Source organism: Marmota marmota, unplaced genomic scaffold (assembly GCF_001458135.2).
Source record: "Marmota marmota marmota unplaced genomic scaffold, marMar, whole genome shotgun sequence".
NCBI lineage: Eukaryota > Metazoa > Chordata > Mammalia > Rodentia > Sciuridae > Marmota > Marmota marmota.
This window is the reverse complement of record NW_025999941.1, coordinates 4,872,809-4,893,695: the sequence shown is the minus strand read 5'-3', so window position 1 is coordinate 4,893,695 and position 20,887 is coordinate 4,872,809. Positions and strand designations below refer to the sequence as shown.

Genomic DNA, 20,887 nt, shown 5'->3' with positions numbered 1-20,887 from the left:
AAAAAAAAAAAAAAAAAAAAAAAAAAAAAAAAAAAACAACCCTTCGTAATTATAGAAGCCGGAAACAAAAAATGAAACCCAGGTAGGAAACTGAGCAAGTTCATGGCACCCAACAATTGCTTTTGCCCAAACTGAAATTAAATAAATATACACATGCACACTCTCCATGAAAACACCGCTGCACAGTTTATTAATGAACAGTGAAAGGAAACAGAAGCCGAAAGTGGGTCAGAAGAAACTGTTTAATCTAATAGTCTGGAAATTATACTGGAGGGAACAGATGGTTTCACAGAAGTCGATGCTACCTAAGGACCAAAGAGCAATTTTCTAGGAAAGAAAAATGCTTCCCTACCCTACTGCACATACTGTTTTCCAGCAAAGGAGGAGTCTATATTCAACACAGGACAAACCCAGCTTGGCATGTTTACAAAACTAAGCGGCAGCCATCCACATGTCCAAGATCACAAGAGGCCTTCTCAATCTGATCTAGAGGTCAAACGTGGCCCTCTTGTGAAAACAGCAAAGGGAAACCAACACGATATTCCAGCAGGTTATTAACCAACATTCACAACCTTCGTAGTAAGAAAAAGTGACCTTCAATGTGGCTTGCAATTCCCACACACTCTGGACCACAGTGAGACATATAGGCCGCGTGGAGATAAAAGGCCTTAGTGTAAGATGTAGTTGCATAAGGCAGGACCACCCAGCCACTGCGCCTCCCTGTTCATCAAGCAGAGCTAAACACAGCAATCACCTCCAGAGCTGTAAGGACCAAGTAAAGTAGATAAAGCTGGGCTGCCAACCACACAGTGACGACATGCAGGTGATATTCATATTCATTACCTTGTTTTATTTTGTGGTGCTGGGCTCCAGCACCTTTGATTCACTAAAACATACAGGAAAGTTCTCACTAAAGGGGCACAATCCACAAGGAGATCTGTCACAGCTGGGAGGCTTCAAATGACAGATAAGAAGCACCCAAATCTCAAAGCCGTCATCTGTGAGACCTTTGATACTGTCCACATTGCTTAAGAGGAAAAGATTTAAAGGTGGCGAGTCTGACTCTAACCCACTGCATACTTGAGGTAGGACCATGGATATATGCTGGGTCACTACAATTACCCTCGTCTCCTTATTTGTAAAAATCAGGATCCTTATGGGTATTAATTTACACCAAGCATGGTGGGTGGAGCCTCTGCTCTCATAACTATTAACACCAACAACATCACTAAGCCTGTGGTACCCTCACAGTGGGTCATCTGGAGGTGTCTCCTGCAAGGCCAGAGGCCACAGTGGCAGAACAGCCTTTGTACCATTAAGATTACAAGCTGAGACAGGAGGACCCTCCCTCCAGGATGAGCTTAAGAACTGGGGGCTAGCTGGGCGTGGTGGTAATACACGCTTGTAATCCCAGAGGCTCGGGAGGCTGAGGCAAGAGGATCGCAAGTTCAAATCCAGCCTCAATGAAATCAAGGCACTAAGCAACTCAGTGGGACCCTGTCTCTAAATACAAAATAGGGCTGGGAATGTGGCTCAGTGGTCGAGTGCTCCTGATTTCAATTCCCTGAAACCCTTCCCCCCAAAAAAATTTGGAGGATATAAAGAGTCAATGCCCCCAACTCAGATATGGGGCCTCCTACTTTCTGCCATAATGTCAAAGGAAGCTTTGGGCCTTCCTCCTATCCTTCCACCTTCCCTCCTCCCTGGCTTCTAATATCTTGCCATAAGGTTCATGGTTGTTTTTACCTACAGGGGCAGAGGGCACAAAATGCTATCAATGTCAGGGATTTGCTCCATTCTGAGAAGCTGCAAATGTTATAGATGAATTTGTCATGTTCTGAAGTGGCAGATATCGTATTTAGAGAGAGATAATAAATACCTCATTAAGGGATGGCAAAACAAACACTTCAGGGTCCTTGAAGCTCTATCTAAAGGAACCCCATGGTGAAACCCACTTTAAACCAAGAATCCTCTTGTGATGCAAAGAACTACCCAGCCCCCAGCCCCAGCCCCACCCCACCCCATATTTTCCCCCTCCCTTTCCATGGTTTCCTAGGTGGGGCTTCCTTCCCAGTGAGGACTTCATGCATGCAAGGCAAGCACTCTATACCTGCAGCTAGATCTCAGTGCTAACGACTAAAAGTCCCATAGGAGCCCTTCCCTAAAAATCCCAGCCTTTGGGGCCACTCATCTGCATGAACAGCTCATTCTTAGACCACTTACGGTACCAGACCTCCCCAGTTTATGCCATATCACATACTCACACAATGCATCAGAAAAAGACCGGGCTTCTCAGGACCAGAGGTAAATCGCAGGAGGTTCAAGCGGACCTGAAGGGAAACAAAGTCTCTACCCACCACCACTCTCCCAAAGGTCATTTATTGGGATGCCCACGATCATATCAGCAAACCACGTGGGACTTAACACGTTCCTGCTCACTTGTTAGCCATCTTAGCTGCTCACTGGCATCACCTGTAGTTTCAAAAGTACTGACATCTGGGTCCATTCCTCAAGACTGACTTAATTGGCCTGGCAGGCAGCCTGGACATAGGAATTTAAGTTGGAGAATCATTGTTCCAGCTCATGATTTTTTAGGACCATGGCCTGTCCTCCCAAATAGAGTACAAGTCACTTTAAGGAAATACTTATAAGTTGGTCATAATGTAAAAGTAGATGAGTATTTACTGAATTTATTTCATACTAAAAAAAGAATCATACCAGCATATTTATTTGTATCATCTCTACTCAAGTAAAAGATGTGGTAAAGGTTCCCAAAGTATGGTGCTCACAGAGCACCTGGGGATGTGTTACAAAGGCAGATTCTCAGGCCTTACCCAAGGTTACCAAGTCAGAGACTCTGAACAGGGGCCTGTTTTAACAGGCCCTCCGGGGGATTCTCCAGGTGATAACGAGAACCACTACTTTAGGGTAATAATCAGTTCCAAAGGCTGCAGTCTTGTCTGGAGGTTAACATTATTTGAGGCAACTCTTTAAAACTTGCCTATCATCTCTGACTTCAAGAGCCCTGAAACCAGAAAGGCGAAGAGTGCCAGGATTTATAACAAACTAAAGTACTCAAGCTCTTGGCCAAAAAGAAAGAAAGAAAACCTTTAATTTCTTAATTTTCAGAACATGTGACCCATCTTTTCAGATTAGTGTTTTTCCCAGCTGTGAAATGAGCACACAAGGACAGCTACACAGACAACAACCAACAGCTGCTTCTGTAGTTGTTTAGGGTTAATGTTACCCAGACTGGAAGTTAAATCTGGACGGACCCTATGATTCATTGCACAATATACATGTTTTGAATAGTGACTATCACCCTGTGTTCTTATCATGACCACCCAAAATTTATATACAGTTTAAGGCTAACATGCTGGCAGCCAAAATCCAAGTATGAGCCTGGTCAGCAAAATGTGGAAGAAAACATCCCCAAGGTCAACTCTTAAAGACCCCTTAGACAGGAAAACCACAAAGATGGGAATTTGAAAAATGTGGCCAGGCAGCCCAATCCTCAAAATTGTAACATGTGTCGTGGGAATGTTTTATAAGCAAGAATTTAAGAGGGGGAAAAAGAAGACAAGCTTGAAAAGACAGGCAATGGAGCATACAGACAAAATTTGGAGCGTTTTCAGGTTGACGCCCTTTGATTTAAACTCACCAAGGTGCAGGAGTCTCAGGAACTAGGGAAGCCCAGAGAGAATGCTCCGCTGTCAGAGAGTCTAGAGGTTGTTCTACAAACGTCCAGTAGTGTACGGGCATACAGCAAGTTACTTTTTTTTTTTTTTTTTGGTACTGAGGATTGAACCCAGAGGTGAGTGACATCTCCAGTCCTTTTAACTTTATTTTCAGACAGGGTCTCACTAAGTTGCTGAGGCTGGCCTTGAACTTGCAATCCTCCTGCCTCAGCCTCCCAAATTGCTGGGATTACAGAGTGTGCCATCACACCCAGCAGGAAGTCATTTTTATAACTTCTCCATACAGTTTTTTGGAGGTGTTGGGGATTAAACCTAGGGCCCCAAGCATGTTAGGCAAGCACTCTACCACTGAGCTACATCCCTTTAAAACCTCTCCAACCAAACTCTACTACTATATTTTGCTATACCATAGCGGTGACTCCACCCACCTCATATGACTGTTGTTAGCTTGTTTAAAAGAGATGAATACTAGTTGCTGAATAAACAGTAGTCTATTATTACATGTAAAAAAATTAAGCAACTTGCCAGTGCAGTGGCACATGCCTATAATCCCAGTAGCTCAGGAGGCTGAGGCAAGAGGATCAGGAGTTCAAAGCCAGCTCAGCAAAATCAAGGTGCTAAGCAACTCAGTGAGACTCTGTCTCTAAATAAAATACAAAATAGAGCTGGGGATATGGCTCAGTGGTCGAGTGCCCCTGAGTTCAATCCCCAATACCTCTAATAATAATAATAATAATAATAATAATAATAATAATAATAAAGTTACTAACCCACATACATTGTTGTTAGACTCGTAAAACTGTACAACTCCTCTGGAAAACAGACTGTGTCTTAAAAAGGTAAATATACATTTGCCAAACAACCCAAAAATTCTACTTCTGACATATTTATTCAATAAAAATGAACATATGTCCACACAAGCCTTGTTCACAAATGTTCATGGCAACTTTTTTCATAATAGCCCCAAACTGGAAATAGCCCAACTGTTCAATGGGAGGGGGATTAAACAAATTGTAGTACATCCAAACAATGGAATATTACTCAAAAACAAAAGGCAATAGGCTCTGGATTCATACAACAGCATGGATGCATCACCAAAACATTATGCTGAGTTAAAGAAGCCAGACACAAAGGAGCACATTCAGTATGATTCCATTTTATTCAAAAAGAGGCAAAATGAATCTGCAGTGGTGGGAAGAAGATCGGTTGTCTGGTCTGGAGGCACCTGAGGGAGCTCTCCTGGGTGATGGGAAAGTTCTGCATCTTGAATGTGGTGGTAATTCTCCAGAGGTTCATAATATCGAAGCTCACCAAACTATACACTTAATATGGGTATATGTCTTTGAATATAAGTTATACCCCAATATATCTGTTCACACAAGCAGCACTGAGAGAGCATGCAGCCGCATGCATTCACAGGTTGCCCCTGAACTCTCTTTCATGGGCATCAAAGCCTGGGAAAAGAAACATTGGTTTCTGGTCCATGACTTACTATCTGTGAAAGCAACTTCCCCATCTGAAAATAAATAAGAGAAATAATGCCTTCCCTCCAGCTCTCGGGGCTCCTTGAATGATTGGGCAAGTGCATTACTGGAAAATGCTTCAAAAAGAATCAGAACACTTGATGTGTGACCTCATGCCATCCACCGGGTACCCTACAAACCCACTTCTAAACTCAGCTCTCCCTCAGCCTCCAGGCAGGTCCGGGGACCACCTCCTGATCTCTCTTGACCCACCGACTTCTCTTGTCCCCATTGCCACTATCTTGGCTGAGGCCACCTGAGCCTTGCTGATGACAGTAATGACTTCCAAATGGTTTTCCCTCCCCCACTCTTGCCCCTTCCATCCTCCTTCATTCTAAACTCAAAGAGATCTTTCTAGAGTTTGAATCTGATCATGACCCACTCTCTTCTGACCTTAAAAACCTTGAGTGTTCCTGAAAAAGCCAGGTCTCTTTAACCCAGCACTTAAGACCTTTTGTCATCTGTACCCCACCTTACTTCTCCCAACCAAACAGAACTGCCTGTGTCTTCCCATATATGAAATACTGCCTCTGAATTTTGGTATTTCCCACACTTTATCCCCTCTGCCTGGAAAGCTTATCTCCTTCCCTTTTTCTTCCACACATTTTTTGCCTGGCTAATGCTAAATACGCCTGTACATCGCAAACCTTTCACCCCTCCATCAATAATGGGGGTTACCACCCTCCCCTCTTATCTCCATCACTTTCGTTCTTCCTTTGAAAGAGATTTTGAACCAATCCAGAGTAGTGGATAAGACTGGTGCTATAAACTGAATCATATCCCCCCAAATCTTATTTCCATATGACTATATCTGGGGTAAAGAATTAAAGTCAAAGGAGGTCATAAAGGTGGGGTCCTAACCCAGCAGGACTATAAATCAAGCACACACATGCTCTCTTTTTTTCTCCTTCCCTCCCTCCATCTCCTCTCAAACTCCCTCTCTGCTATGAGAGAACACAGTGAGGATGCAGTCAATTCTCACAGGCAACTATCTGCAAGCCAAGAAGGGAGTCTTCACCAGGACCCCAATATGAAGCATCCTCTCCAGTACAGAGACTTCCAGTTCCCAAAACTGGAGAAAATAAATTTCTATTGTTTAAGCCATCCGTGTGTGCTATTTTGTTATAGCAGCCCAAGCAGACTAAGGCCATTGGGAACATCTCCTGTCTGGTTCACCCATTAATCCCCAGAACACAACATCTGGCCCAATGCCAATGTTCAGTCAGTATGTGTGGAATCAATGAAATGTCACCCTGTGGTCATTATGAACCCAAGAACAAATGTACATGATAAAATTGTACATTATTCTGAATTGGAAACGCAGATTCTGATCTAGAACCAAGTCTTTCTCCCTCGAAAACAGACCAGCGCTGTCTCATATAACTTTCTGAGATGCTGGAAATATTATTTATCTGCACCATCCAATATGGCAGCCACCAGGCATGCATGGCTACTGAGCACTTGAAATGCAGCTAGTGTGAAGGAGGAAATGAATTTTTAATCTTATTTAATTTTAATGATTACATTTAAAAAGCCATGTGGCTGAGTGATCCTGTTCTGAACAGCACAGGACTGGAGAGTTCAAACAAAGCCCTAAGCCCTGGGCACTGGCCTCGTTATATTGATCACACTCGGTGCCAACTGTCGCTAGAACCAAATGTATAAAACACAGTTGATTCTCACAGAGCCGACACAGGTAGCTTTCAAGGGGTATTAGAGTGGCCTGGCACAGAGAAGCTGGCAAAACACACACATAAAAGGGATAATGAGGCACCGTTTTGCAGAGATTGTGATGCTTTAGGGGCCTCCGTCTGCAATGAAACCCAGCAAAGGGCAGGTTCATCCCTCGGTGACCAGACTTAATTGAAAATTTAAGACCCAATCAAATCACCCAGAATTGAGATTTTTGGCAGCTTATGTACGTCGCTGTGAGGTTCCCGCTGCTTTTCGCCTCTGCCAGCCCTACAAGTGAGGCTGCAGGTTCCAATATCATCCACAACGGCACCAAGCTTTAAGCAAGAGACAAAGCCACGTTAAATCTAATCCTGATTTCTTAAAAAATGCACACAGTCCCTGTCCTTCCTAAGCCATGAGGTGAACACTGGCCAATACTCTACCTCCGATTTGCATTTGCTTAAGAGTCAGAGGAGCATTTTCTCTGTGAAAGATAAGCGTATTAAGTGCACTTAAAAAAATCTCCCATGGAAGATTATGTCAAAACCTATGGAAGGGCTGGGGTTGTAGCTCAGTGGTGGAGTACTTGCCTAGCATGTGCAAGGCACTGGGTTTGATCCTCAGCACCACATAAAAATAAATAAATAAAATAAAGGTACTGTGTCCATCTACAGCTAAAAATATTTTTTAAAAACCTGATGGAAGAGGAATATATCATATGCCCTTCTACATAACACAAGTCTCTTGCAAGAATGTTCTAACTGGTGTTAATGCCTTATTTGCCGAGCATCTTGTAATTTACATGTGCTCTGATGCCCAAGAGATCTATGTCACTTCCTAGATCTAGGTCACTTCCTCTGTCACTTCCCAATACCGCATCTTTGGGCAGGTTACTTAACCTCTCTCTGAGCATCTGTCTCTCCATCTGAAAAAAGGGGTGAGCTGTACCCATATAATTCACTAGGTTATTGCAAAGATAAAATGACAGAATCCGGGGCTGGGGATGTGGCTCAAGCGGTAGCGCGCTCGCCTGGCATGCGTGCGGCCCGGGTTCGATCCTCAGCACCACGTACAAACAAAGATGTTGTGTCCGCCGAAAAACTAAAAATAAATAAATAAATTCTCTCTCTCTCTCTCTCTCTCTCCCCTTCTCCTCTCTCTTTAAAAAAAAAAAAATGACAGAATCCACACAAGATGAATATTCATAGAAACTTAATTTAGAATGGCCCCAAACTGGAAACAACACAAATGACCATCAACAGGTGAATGGAAAAACAAACTAGCCCATCCATACCATGGAATACTACTTAGTAACACAGCAGGGGATGAACACATGTGACGTGGATGCTCCAAATGAGCAAGCTGAGGGAGTGACAGAGGTTACATACTACATGACCAAAAAGAATATATATACTACATGACTCCATTTATAAAAAAAATTCTAGAAAATAAAATCGGTGACAGAAGAAGTAAAAGAAAGCAAATCAGTTAGAAAAGGAATAGAATGGTATATAGTAGGCACTTAACAAATGCTACTCCGTTTTGGACAAGGGTGAATGAGCGCATCAGAAAAGCTGGGGACACTGCCAGGGAAATGGATTGATACACAGAAACACACCTCTGAGCATGGCTCTGGGTTTACCAGGACCCAACCAGTTAGCATGGGCTCTTCTCAGCTAGAAAGTGTGAACAAGGAAGACGAACAGAAAGATGAACAGGGTTTAGTCTTTGCCCTGAAGGAAATACAAGTAGGTTTAATGCATGATGTAATAAAAGTGTCATAAGGATGGTGCTGACAAACTGCAGGTGGGCAGAGAGTAAGGCTGATGGGTTTGATGTCAAGAAGGAGGATTCCAGTGGGTGGATTCCAGTGGCAAGGAATAAGAGGCAGGGCCTTGCCAAAGCAGGGAAGCTGGGAAAGGGGGGTCCTGGGGGAGCAGGCGGTCCTGCAGCCACAGCACACACTGTCCTCTGGGGATGCATGGGAGACAGTCCCACGACCAAGCTACAGAAAGCCCCCAGCGCCAACCTGAGCCTCAACTTTATCTGCCCAGGGGAACCTGCCAAAGAGTTGAGCATGATCAGATGTGTGTTTTACACAAACAGGTCCTATCTAGAGGGCAATTTGGCAATTTATCAAAAGTCCTGACATTCGCATCCTTCAACTTGGCAATTCCTAAGGAAATAATCAGAAATGTACACAAAGATTTATGTACAACATTGCTTATCACAACATTATTTATAATAGCCCGAAGCCCAAAGTAACTTAAATGTCCAATAAAGGGGACTGCTAAATAAATTATAGCACACTGAGTGATTAAATCATATAGTCATTAAATCATACTTTGAGAGCACATGGATGACAGAGTGCATACCTCACCATACCATGTGAAATTGCAAAAATGCAAGATGCATACAGAGATGATGAGCATCTGTTTGACAAATATTCATTGATTAGGCACCATCCTAAGCACCCAAGGTGCAGTAGATAATAAAACAGACACCATCCCCACACTCCAGGAAAGAGATTCTACTTTTCCATAAAGGAAGGCAGACAGAAAACAAGGAAACAGCAATAAGCAAAATCCTTTGACGACATGGAGGAAATCAAGAGGGAAAGAGATGGGAAGTTGCAGGGGAGGTAGACATTTCAAACGGATGTCAGGAAAATCTTCAGAGAGGAGGTGCTTAAGAAGATGAGGCAAGGGGATCTCTGGGGAAAACTTGCAGACAAAGATCAGGCAGCCCAAAAGCCCCGGGGAAGCCTGGAGGATACAGAAAAAAGCAAGGCGAAGCAGCAGAACACGAAAGACAAGCTGCAGGAGAATGAGCTCCCAGGGAAGCGGTGAGACCAGTGGAGGAGGTGGGAGCCACAGGAGGGCTCTGAGCAGAGGAGCTAAGTGATCTGTAGGACAGAGGCAAAAGCAGGGAGGACAGGCAGAACTTTTCCCAGTGTGGTTTTAGCTCTTTATAATGAGCTTGCATTCATTTTATAATTAGAAAACAAAAGATAATGCAATTAAAAAAAACAGAGAAGCAATGCAGATGCAGCAGCCACGGGAACATAGGGAAACTATCAAGGAGGTCAGGGAAATTGGCAAGAGATGATGGTGGGAGCAGCCGGAGGCCAAGAATGGCACATAGCATATGTTCCTGGAACAACAATTATTTTATGTGTGTGTGTGTGTGTGTGTGTGTGTGTGAGCCCGTGAAATTTTATTTATGGACACTGATCAAAATTATTTTAAAATTAACTCTTTTCTTTCTTTCTTCCCTTTATTTTTCCCCCATATCAGGCACTGAACCCAGGGGTGCTTAACCACTGAGCTACATCCCCAGCCAGAAGGACACAATATGAGGAGGAAGAGGCTGAGTTTGGTTTTGGTGACTTGGAGGGATATGAAGATGTCACCTGTGCCCAGCTGCCCATCCCTCTTGGGGCTCAAGAAGCCTTCACAGAGGGACAATGACACCCCAAAAGAGAAGGAGGGATCCTCGAAGCACCTACTGTGTGCCAGGCTTTGAGGGAAGGGCTTTGCACACATTTCTTCTTCCAAACTTCATAGCCTCCCTGTGACGTGCATGTTTCTTTTTAAATTAAAACAGGGACCCTGCAGGCCTGAGAGGCTTAGTGACTTACCCATGATGCCAAAGCACAGCCAGGACCAAAACCATGAATATGAGGGCTTTTCCCACTTATTCTCCTATATATTTCACAGAAGCCCAGGGAGAAAGTGTCTTAAGTGACATAGTGCCCAGTTTTGCTCCTAACTTCCTGGGACCCAAAGAAAGAGTGTTCTCTTCATTTTCCAAATCCAGTGTCCAAAGGACACTCAAAGTATAACACAAGACCAGAAGTGGAAGCCTGGAGAGGGAACTTCAGACACGCTTCACTGCTTAGATTTGGAATAGGACTATGTAGAGATGGAGCAAGAGCCCAGCAATGGTTTAGGTGCCCTAGTGATATAGTGCCCAGTTTTTGTTCCTAACTTCCTGGGACCCAAAAAAAGAGTGTTCTTGTCGTTTTCCAAATCCACATAATTTTTTAAATTTGTTCTACTTAGTTGTACATGACAGCAGAATGCATTTCAATTCATCATACACAAATAGAGCATAACATTTCAATTCTCGGGTTGTACACAGCGTAGAGATGCACCACTCATGCAATCATACATGTACCCAGGGTAATGATGTCCATCTCATTCCACTATCTTTCCTACCCTCATAACCCTTCCCCACCCTTCCTTTTGCCCAATCCAAAGTTCCTCTATTCTTCCAATGCTCCCCCAATCATAGATCAGCACCCATTAATCAGAGAAAACATTCAGGCTTTAGTTTTTTGGGGTTTGGCTTACTTTGCTTAGCACAATATTCTCCAACTCCATTCATCACATAATTTTAAATAGTTGAGGTTTTCTTTTTCTTTTTTTTCTCTCATATATTTGAGTCTCCTCTACCCCAACCATGTAAGTAGCTCCAGAACCAGTACCTGCCTCCAGACTCCCCCACCACCATCAAGCAATAGCCTAACTACACACAGAGGTGCCCTGACCACAAATTGCCAGTCACTCCAGGGCCATTCCCTACACCCTCAGACCCTGGACACTGGTCACGGTAAGTGACCCTGACTCCTCTAGCTCAGGTGAGGCATAGGCAAGCCCAGATGGACAAGACGGTGACAACGGGCAGGTGAACTTGGGTTGATGGGTAGATTCATTCAAGAAGATAAGGAAATCTTTCTGTTTTGTGGGGCCTGCCACAAGAGTTTGCAAACTGGTTGGTCCATGGGCCAAATGCAGCCTATCCTCATGTATCACTTAGCTCACACACAACCTTCATTTGTTATAATTTCAACTTAAAAAGAGAGAGATTTCATATAAACATCTGGATTCTGTAAGCTGTCCCCTTCAGACAGGCCTGCCCTGGTTCCTCAAGCCCCTCTCCTGCCCACCCTTCCTCTTAGGCTCTAGCCAGAGACCCTGCCAGGGACACAGCCACATGGCCAGGCAGGCTCAAGGCCTCAGGTGGGTCCCCTGAAAGCTAGGCTTGGGGTGTACTCACCAGCACTCAGAGTCGTGAATTCTAGGAAGCGGTACTCATAGGCCACATCCACCTTGGTTTCCACCTGAGGCCTCTTCAAAGTTGAATAAATATTCCCAGGCCGCTTCTCATCACGCTTCTCGAACTTGTTCAATCCGCAACCCATTTCAGCAGCTGCCAGGGGAAGGAAAACAAAGAGGGGGACAGGAGTGATAATTTTTCCAGAGATTTTGTTTATAAACACCACAATATTTTTTAAAAAACTAATTTTCCTGAAGAATGTGTCAAGGAACTCGGCCTGTAAGAAATCATGGGTATAATTTAATATGGGTGCTAAAGAGACGACTCTGCTCTATGTCCAGGTGCTGTGTCCTTCTGGAGAATTCCATTACCAGCCATCCTGTGATTTTAAAATGACACCAAAAGTATACCCGCTTATATCCTTTTCTTTCCCCATCTGAGGAAAATAATACCTCAGAGTGCTTCGCTTCCACGGCAATCTGTATACATGATTAAAAAATGGGATCTCAAAAGCAATACAGTGCATTATGGTGTCATCTCGTCTGTAGAAAAACAAGAGATGTGTCACCTTCCCTGTGGTTGCTAAGAGAGAATAATAAGTTGTTGTTACAGTTTCTAAACTCTGGAGTCCTCTCTACTCTCAACAGTAATTATTTAGACAGGAATGGATATTCATAAAACATCTCTCAAAGTAGAGGGCCATATTTTTATGGGCTTGTCTAAAAGTCCCCCTTTTCTTTTTTTCTTTTTTTTTTTAGCCCAAACCACAGGAAATAATAGCAGACGTCCACACTCTGAGAGTCATTTCAGACCCAAATGAAAACTGACTGAACACTGATAGCAGGGCCAGAGAGATTGGAAGCAGAAATCCGTGCTTACTAGAGTGAAGATCTATAGCTTCTGTTTGAAAAGAAAATGGAGAAATGTTACAATAATGTGTACCCTAGGGTGGGCTAAGCTTCCATCCTTTCTAGGGATTAAAAACAGTGAACCTGCTCTGTTTATTTAGGCAGAATGACACTCACAAAATGACTCCATCCCCTCCCCAGACTTCAGGGGAAGATATTTCCTTTTGTGGCCTAAGCATGAGCCATATACTTCCCTCCCGTCTGGGATATGGGGGCTGCCACCAAAACACACTTCACAAAAATATTAACTGGCCAAGAATATCACCCACAGAAACATGGTGACTGTTTCCTCTTGTAGATAAGAATTTCCTTTCGCTCAATCCATTCACAAGGCACCCAGCTTCCTAAGGCAATTTAGCAAGTTCCAGAAAAACAAATGGAACCTCAAAAAAAGGAAGGAGGGTAGGGAGAATAGAAGGAGGTGGGTGGTGTAACCACCACTAGCCTATACTTTTCAGTAATTAAAAAAAATGTCTGAAAGAATGGATGAGAACAGGAAGCCTTACTTATGCCTTAATAAGGGAACATTAGTGTCCAAAGGGCCAGAGCAGACATGATTTATGTGCAGTCTGCATGAACTGATTACTTGTAAAATACTCTGTAGTTCTGCAGATATAATAGCTGATGTGTACAGAGGCCACATATTTAACTGCCAAAAAGCAGGCCGATCGGCATCCGCTGTAGCAAAGCATAGAGGAAATGGATGGAGAGGTTCCTAAGTGCCGGGGACAGGCAACACTGGTGAGATGGGCAAGAAGGGCACCATCACCACTGGAACAGGATTGCAAATAGCACAAAGGATTACCAAGTTGGTCACTGGGGTACATTTCCTGCATGCCTACAATGAGCAAAAACACCATCCAGATGGTATGATCTTTGCCCTCAGTCGGTTAGCCTGGTAAAGGACAAGGGACACTCAAAGTATAACACAAGACCAGAAGCAGAAGCTTGGAGAGGGTACTTCAGAGAGGCTTCACTGCATAAATTTGGAATAGGACTATGTAGAGATGGAGCAAGAGCCTAGCAATGGTTTAGGCATGGAATCAGGAAGCCCTGAGATGTGGAGGGGAAGAGAGAGGGTCAGAGAGCCAGGGCCACCTGCTCACTCACTTGATCATTTTTTTTTTAGTTGTACATTGATCTTTTACTTTTTTTTTTTTTTAATTTATATGTGGTGCTGAGGATTGAACCCAGGGCCTCACACATGCCAGGCAAGTGCTCTACCACTGAGCCACATCTCCAGCCCCCAGTTGGTGTCTTTTGTGAAAAATCAGAAAAGGGTTCCCCTTCTCTGAGGAATGCAGTCCTGCCCCAGCTGTGGCTTAATGAGTGGATCAAGAGCTGCATTTAAAATAAGCTCCTACTTATCCCCTTTATGACCACACAGGGTAGGGCTGCTTCTGTTGGGGAAAAGTTAAGTAGATTATTTCAAAATTGATAGGTGATAGGGTTGTGGCTCAGTGGTAGGGAGCTTGCCTGGCACATGTAAGGAACTGGGTTCAATCCTCAACACCACATATAAATGAATAAATAAAGGTATCTTGTCCATCTACAACTAAAAAATTTTAAAAAAGGAATATTTCAAACTTGAGCATGACAAGCTAGTCATATGCAAAAAGCATGGAGGTAGAGGCCAAGAGTTCTTAAATAGGACACAAAAGTTTTCTAACTACAAACAGTAAATCTTTATAGAATGGCATAGATGAAGACAAAATTTTTCTGTTCCTCAAAACACAACTTTTATTTTTAATATACATAATTTTTAGTTGTAGGGGGACACAATACCTTTATTTTATTTTTATGTGCTGCTGAGGCATTGAACCCAGTGCCTCACGCATGCTAGGCAAGAGCACTCTACCACTGAGCCACAACCCCAGTCCCTCAAAACCACATTTTGAAGACAGAAAAGGCAATCCAGATCCTAGAAGATGCTGCAGCACCTTTATGAAATGATCTTCCAGTCAGCCAGCTCTCCAAGAAGGGGGAGAAACCCTGATTTGCAGAGTTTGCCCATTTCTGCAGTGTAAACACTCCCACTGTGCAGATTCCAAGTGACTGAGGTGACAACACTGAAGCTCTCATGAGCCAGTGTGAACTGGCTCCGCACACACTGCATTCACTCAACAGAGTAACTATATCCACAACCAATCAGAGGACTCCTACAAAGCAGTAAGAAACAGACTATCCCACAGCAAATTGGTAAGATGCCTGAAGGAACTTGTCACAGCGAGGATGTATAGTGCACACCACCAAGGGCAGAGGAAAAGTAGCTCAGCCTCACTGCTCATCAGGGAAATCAAAGGAGCAACCAAAACACACTCCCTATCAGAATAGCTAAAAATTTTGAAAGCTGCTAATACAAGTTGAGCATCCTTCATCCCAAAGTCCAAAATCTGAAACACTCTGAAATCTGAAACTTTTCTGGTCCAGACCATTTTGAATAAATAAACCTGTAACAAGTGTTGGCAAGGATTCGAAGCAAACAGAATTCCCCTACACTGATAGCAGGAGTGTAGGTTTGTACAACCACTTTGGAAATACAGTGATATGTAGGGAAACTGAATATAAGCATATCTTGTGACCCAGCAGTTCCTTTCCTAGGTATATACCAATGACCATGTGTATATGAGGGCATCAAAGGACACATACAATGCTCACAGTCTCTCCCCTCCTAATGGCCCTTCCCAGGGAATCGCCCAGATGCCTTTCAGGAGAAAAGATGAACAAATCGTGGCATATTCATATAGCAAAATATTATAAAGCAAGGAAACAGAAATTAAGAATACCCATGACAACATGGACAAACATAAAAATAGTAAAAGGAGAGGCGGGAAGCCAGTCACAGAAGAGTGCAGACTTCCTCTTTTCTGTACCCAGAGCTCCAAAGCAAGCAAAATGACATACAGGGTTAAGATCTGGAATACTGGACTATCCTGGGAACAGTGACTACCTGAGAGCACCAGGGCGCTTCTGGGGAACTGGTCATGCTCTTTTCTTGATTTGGGTGCAGGATACTCAGGGGTTCAGTCTGTGACAACTCACTGATCCTCTCAGTTCTTATGTACTTTCCCACACTCAAATTTCACCAAGCCGCACTAGGATTGGGGCTCAGCGGGAGAGTGCTCGCCTAGCATGTGTGAGGCCCTGGGTTCAATCTTCAACACCACATAAAAATAAATAAATAAAACAAAGATATTGTGTCCAACTACAACTAAAAAAAATAAATATTTTTTTTTTAAATTTCACCAAGCTAGCTGGGGAATGTAGCTCCGCAGTAGAGAGCTTGCCTAGCACGTGTGAGGTTCTAGGTTCAATTCTTAGCACTGCAAAAAAAATAATAATCATTTTTCCCTGGGTTCAATCCCCAGTACTGCAAACAAACAAAAAAAAACTCTTTTCATTGAAAAGTTCAAAAACAAATAAATATGTGGTCCTGCAGGTGTCCAGAAACATCTCCAAACAATAAAAGTAGGTTGAAGGCAAAACACAGAACTGTCCACCCACGGGGAGTCGAGCTTTCTGAATTAAAAGGGAAGGCAAGTCATCTTAGGCCAGCTGCTCTGATGAAGTCACTGTGCATACACCACAGAGTTCTGAGGACAAGGACCATTTCCTGTATGAGGCTGGAAGCATGTTCTCCAACCTGGGACTTCAGGGTCACAAGACTGAGGAGTACACAGGCGGGCAAGCAAGGGAAAGAGTCGACCTTGATCTGTCATATACTTGTGCAGACCGCCTAGCTCTGTAAGGCTAAGCAATTGGGGATCCCCAAGAAGAAACCTCTTCTTCAAACTCGCTCCCATTTTTGTTACCATTTTTTTACGATTTCCAAGGAAATCATAATTGCCCTTCAAAACCACCAATGTCTCCACAGAAAGGGCAACAAACTAGGCTCCTGATAGCCACTAACACTTCAGTATGATTTAATTTTGTCTATAGTTTTCTATTTAAATTTTTAAATTTTAACTTAATTTCTTCTATAAAGTAGAGACATTGGAATGGAGAGTGTTATTAGGATGTGTAAGAAAGACTCAGAAACGATAGAGGATAGCAGAAGGCCAGCAGGTTCCAAGAAGCATTAGAAAAACTTCCAATACATAACTTTGAGTTTAAGGTTTCAATCAGACTGTTTCAAACTTGAAGTCTCTGTCTAAGTTCACCCCAAAGGTCATGTGCTTGATATCAGAAGACTTAAAAGGGCTCTGGGCAAATCACCTATGTGATCAGAAATAGCAAAGATAAAACAGCACCAGCCAGACCTGAATCCTTGGGATCTCAAACTACAGAGATCTGTTTCTTTGGAGTGTGTGCAACTCTGGTTAAGCAAATACTTTTAAAGCATGGTTCTCTCTGAGAAGGGAAACAAACAAAGCAGTTGTTGGCCATCAGAACTTTAATGTGAATTTGTCCCTCTTAGTCATGAGTTGTGGGCTCTACCCTGCTAAGAACACCTGTGTTCCTTTTAATTCCTCCCTGCATTCTCCCATTAACCCCTACACCTGTCAAAATAGGAAAGACTTTTGCCAACCCCCAAAATATCAGTTACAGTCCCTACTATGCACAAAACAAGTAAGAAAAACCCAGCTTACGAAAAGAAGGGAAAATACAATATAACCATGCTACGTTATAGTAGAGTTTTGTGAACTTTACTGTTTACTATGCCAGGTTCCCAAACCATCTCACATCAGAAGCTGGATGAGTATGGACCTTTGAAGGCCATAGAAGGGAGCAAAGAGAAGAGTCTATGTAACAGTACTGTTGGATGCAGGCAGAAGACCCCTGGTGTGCCACTCAGGGAGATATGTCTCCCTCAGGATTCTGTCTCTATTAAGGTAGAAGGTAAATGATAAGTGAGATGGCTTTTAAATATGGCTCCCAAGTCACTGACACTCCCCTATATTGAGAGGTGGGGTCTGGGCTTTGAGACTGCTTAACCAATAGAATATGACAAAATGGCAGTGCTAGTGTCTGGACCAAAGCTTTAACAGATGAAGAGCATCTACTTTCCAACTCTTGGGTATCTGCTCTTGGAATCCAGCCACCATGCCATAAGGAAGCTCAAGCAACTCCAAAGAGAGGTCCACAAGTAGGGGAGCCCACAGCCAGCACCAACTTGCCAAGGAAGTAGGTCCTCTGCTTCAGGCAAGCCACCAACACCATGTGGAGCAGAGATAAGCTGTTTCCACCAAGCCCTGCCCCAACTGCAGACTCCTGAGCAGAGTGAACCATTGCTGTTTTAAGCCTCTACATTTTGGAGTGGTTCATTTATACAATAGGTAACTTATGTACCAAGTTTGCTCAAAATGACCACATCCTGTTGCCTCTCAGTTGAGCACCTGTTGAAGCTGGCCTGCATTCAGGGATCCTGATTTTGCCATTCACCCTTGGAAGGACATTTTGGTTCCAACTTGAAGTGATTATAAAGATTTTGTGTGTGTGTGTGTGTGTGTGTGGCTGTTTTCCTTTGTTTAAAGCAAATGCCTATGAGTGGGGCTATAGGGTGCCATGGTAGGTGGAGGGGCCCTGTATATAAGCAATGCTTCTCTTTGCATGGGCAGGATGGCCAGGTGCTGCTGTCACTAGCAATGTGGTGGAAAGCATTACACCAGAGAGACCAATGAACTGGCCCTCCACCACCTGCCCACACTGAGGCATTTGTAGCACCCAGCAGACTCCTGAGCAACTGTGCTGTTCACTGGCTATTTCTCCTTTGGCTTTTGCTTGTTTATAAAGGACATGTGCTAAAAAAAAAAAAATCACCTGTATCTGGTGAGAGTCCCCAGTATTTTACCTAACTCCTGTATATCTACCCCTCAAAATTCCTATGGCCACCTCACCTTGACACCTCAAGTCAATCAGGCTACTTGTTTTGTATGTGAGCTGACTGTTGGATCAGCTTTCATGCACAGCTGTAGAGAAGTTCGGTTTTCTTTTTATGTATTCCTCTTCTCAACAGATGTCCCTGAAACTATGTCTGTTGGACCACAGAACCAAAAAGAACCTTCTAAGAAATCTTCAAGTAAAAAAAGAAAGAAAGAAAAAGAGGAGGTCTTTCCCCATTCCTATGGGAAAACTGGGAAGAGAGTCAAAATATACATCTTCTCTGGCAGAAATTGGCTAAGATAATTAGGAACTGGATGCTTTCTAGGAAAGAAGAAAGGGTAATCAGAAGAAGGTTCTGAGACTCCACTGCAAGGAGAGGATGTCAGACATTGCAAAGACCAGGAGGCAAACATCCCCCAAATGGTGACATCCTGGAAAATAAATTCTTTGTGAATCAAATCTGAAATCTACAGTGGGCCAGCTTTACAAAGGCGCTGTCAGCTCCATAGGGAAGGAACTCACATTCCAAATTTATTCATGCAGCCACTGAATTAGCACACATTTAAGGTCTACTCTGAGTCAGGCACTAGATCAGCAAACTCAAAAACTGGGAAGGCTAGGCCTTGTACTCAAGGATGTCCCAGATGAAAGGAGGACAAAGACAAGGAACAGACACACAGGGTACAGAAGTCTGGACAGAGTCCCAGGCATTTGGACAGGCATTTGGAGAAAATCACTGTTACATGAAACAGAGCAGGTCACCATAGACTTGACTTCAGATGACACTGAACAGCAATGGGGCACAATGTCCCTTGTCATTTTAAGTGTTGAAATTATTATTTTAAAAGCATTTCTAATTTGTTTATGAATTGCTTCCCAAGATACTCATAAGACACTGGAAAGTCACTTCAAAAGGATCACCTTCTTGAAAGGTGATTCAGTCAAGTTTATAAAAGCCTCAGTTTAAAAGTTCATTTTTCCTATCAATTAAGCATGCACACATTTAAATAATGGGGGCAATAAATGTAGTTATATTTTCAAATACAAATTAGTTTCATTAAGAGTGAGCCCTCATTTACCACACTTGCCAGTAATCTGAAGCAGCCTGTAAAGCTAATTTTAACAAATGCCAACAGCTCATGACAAGCAACCAGAGATGGAGCAATTATATGCAATGATGCTGGATCAGCTGGCAAACTCGTTTTTTTTTTTTCATTTCTACACTCAAATTCCATATTTGAAGACTCAAATGTGTTTATTACATCATTCAGTCACTCAAAGTAAGAGCTGATGATCTTAATTAAGAAGTCTTAACATCTCAATCCAGAAATATAAATGAAAACTTGAAAATTCAGTCAACTATTCAGTTGGTGTCAAATTTTGATATCCTGCAAACAAGTCTAAGAAACCCAAGGATAACTAAAAATTTACCCGTTGAAAGCATTCATGATCCAACGCCAAGTGTAAGGAACGATCTATATTAAATGGTATTATAATATGACCAGCTTTTCAAAGTGTCTATGGATGTAGTTGTATAAAAGAGCCCCCCCTTTTTTTTAACTAGTAGGATGCAGACCATATGTTAACAGAACTTTCCCCTGGGTCATATGATCATGCATGACATTTTTCAAGTTCTCTACCTTGAGCATGCATGGCTTTCACAGTTGAAAACAATGGCCTTGGTGAGCCTTTTGGTATTCACAACCAGTGTGGTCCCCTCCCACACTTAGTAGGGCCAACCTACTCAGTAGCCAGTAGCATACTAGGGAAATGACCCAGTATGGTTTCCTAGGATGTTGTGGAAATGATGAAGTGTGATTTCCAAAGTTAGGTTCTACCTATCTCTCTCCTGGATCATTTGCCCTGGGGGTAACCAAGTGCCATATTGAGAGGTCAGTATGTCCATCAGTCCTAGGGAGAGTCCTCAAGGCAAGGAACAGAGAGGCCTCCTGCAAAGCCAGCATTAACTTGACCCCACCTAGGTGCAAGAGGACCTACTGCCCAGCTGACATCACACACACACACACACACACACACACACACACACACCAAGCTAGGGCTGGAACCCAGAGCTTCACACATATCAGGCAAATTGCTCTACCACCCCTCCACACACCCAGCTCACCAGCCCACATCTTGAGTGCAACCACAGCAGAGACCCAGTGGGATGATGAATGTTTGTTGTTTTAAGCCTCAGAGT

At 43.2% G+C, this 20,887-nt stretch overlaps 1 protein-coding gene across 1 annotated transcript in view; it reads right to left on the bottom strand.

Moving 5' to 3' along the window:
• Positions 1-20,887, bottom strand: part of Rftn1 (raftlin, lipid raft linker 1) — a 196,834-nt gene that overhangs the window by 163,598 nt on the left and 12,349 nt on the right. Inside the window, exon 2 of the mRNA XM_015494369.2 lies at positions 11,957-12,109. Within this exon, the coding sequence (XP_015349855.1) occupies positions 11,957-12,101 (145 nt within the window). The 5' untranslated portion in view covers positions 12,102-12,109. The remainder of the gene's footprint in view (positions 1-11,956; positions 12,110-20,887) is intronic.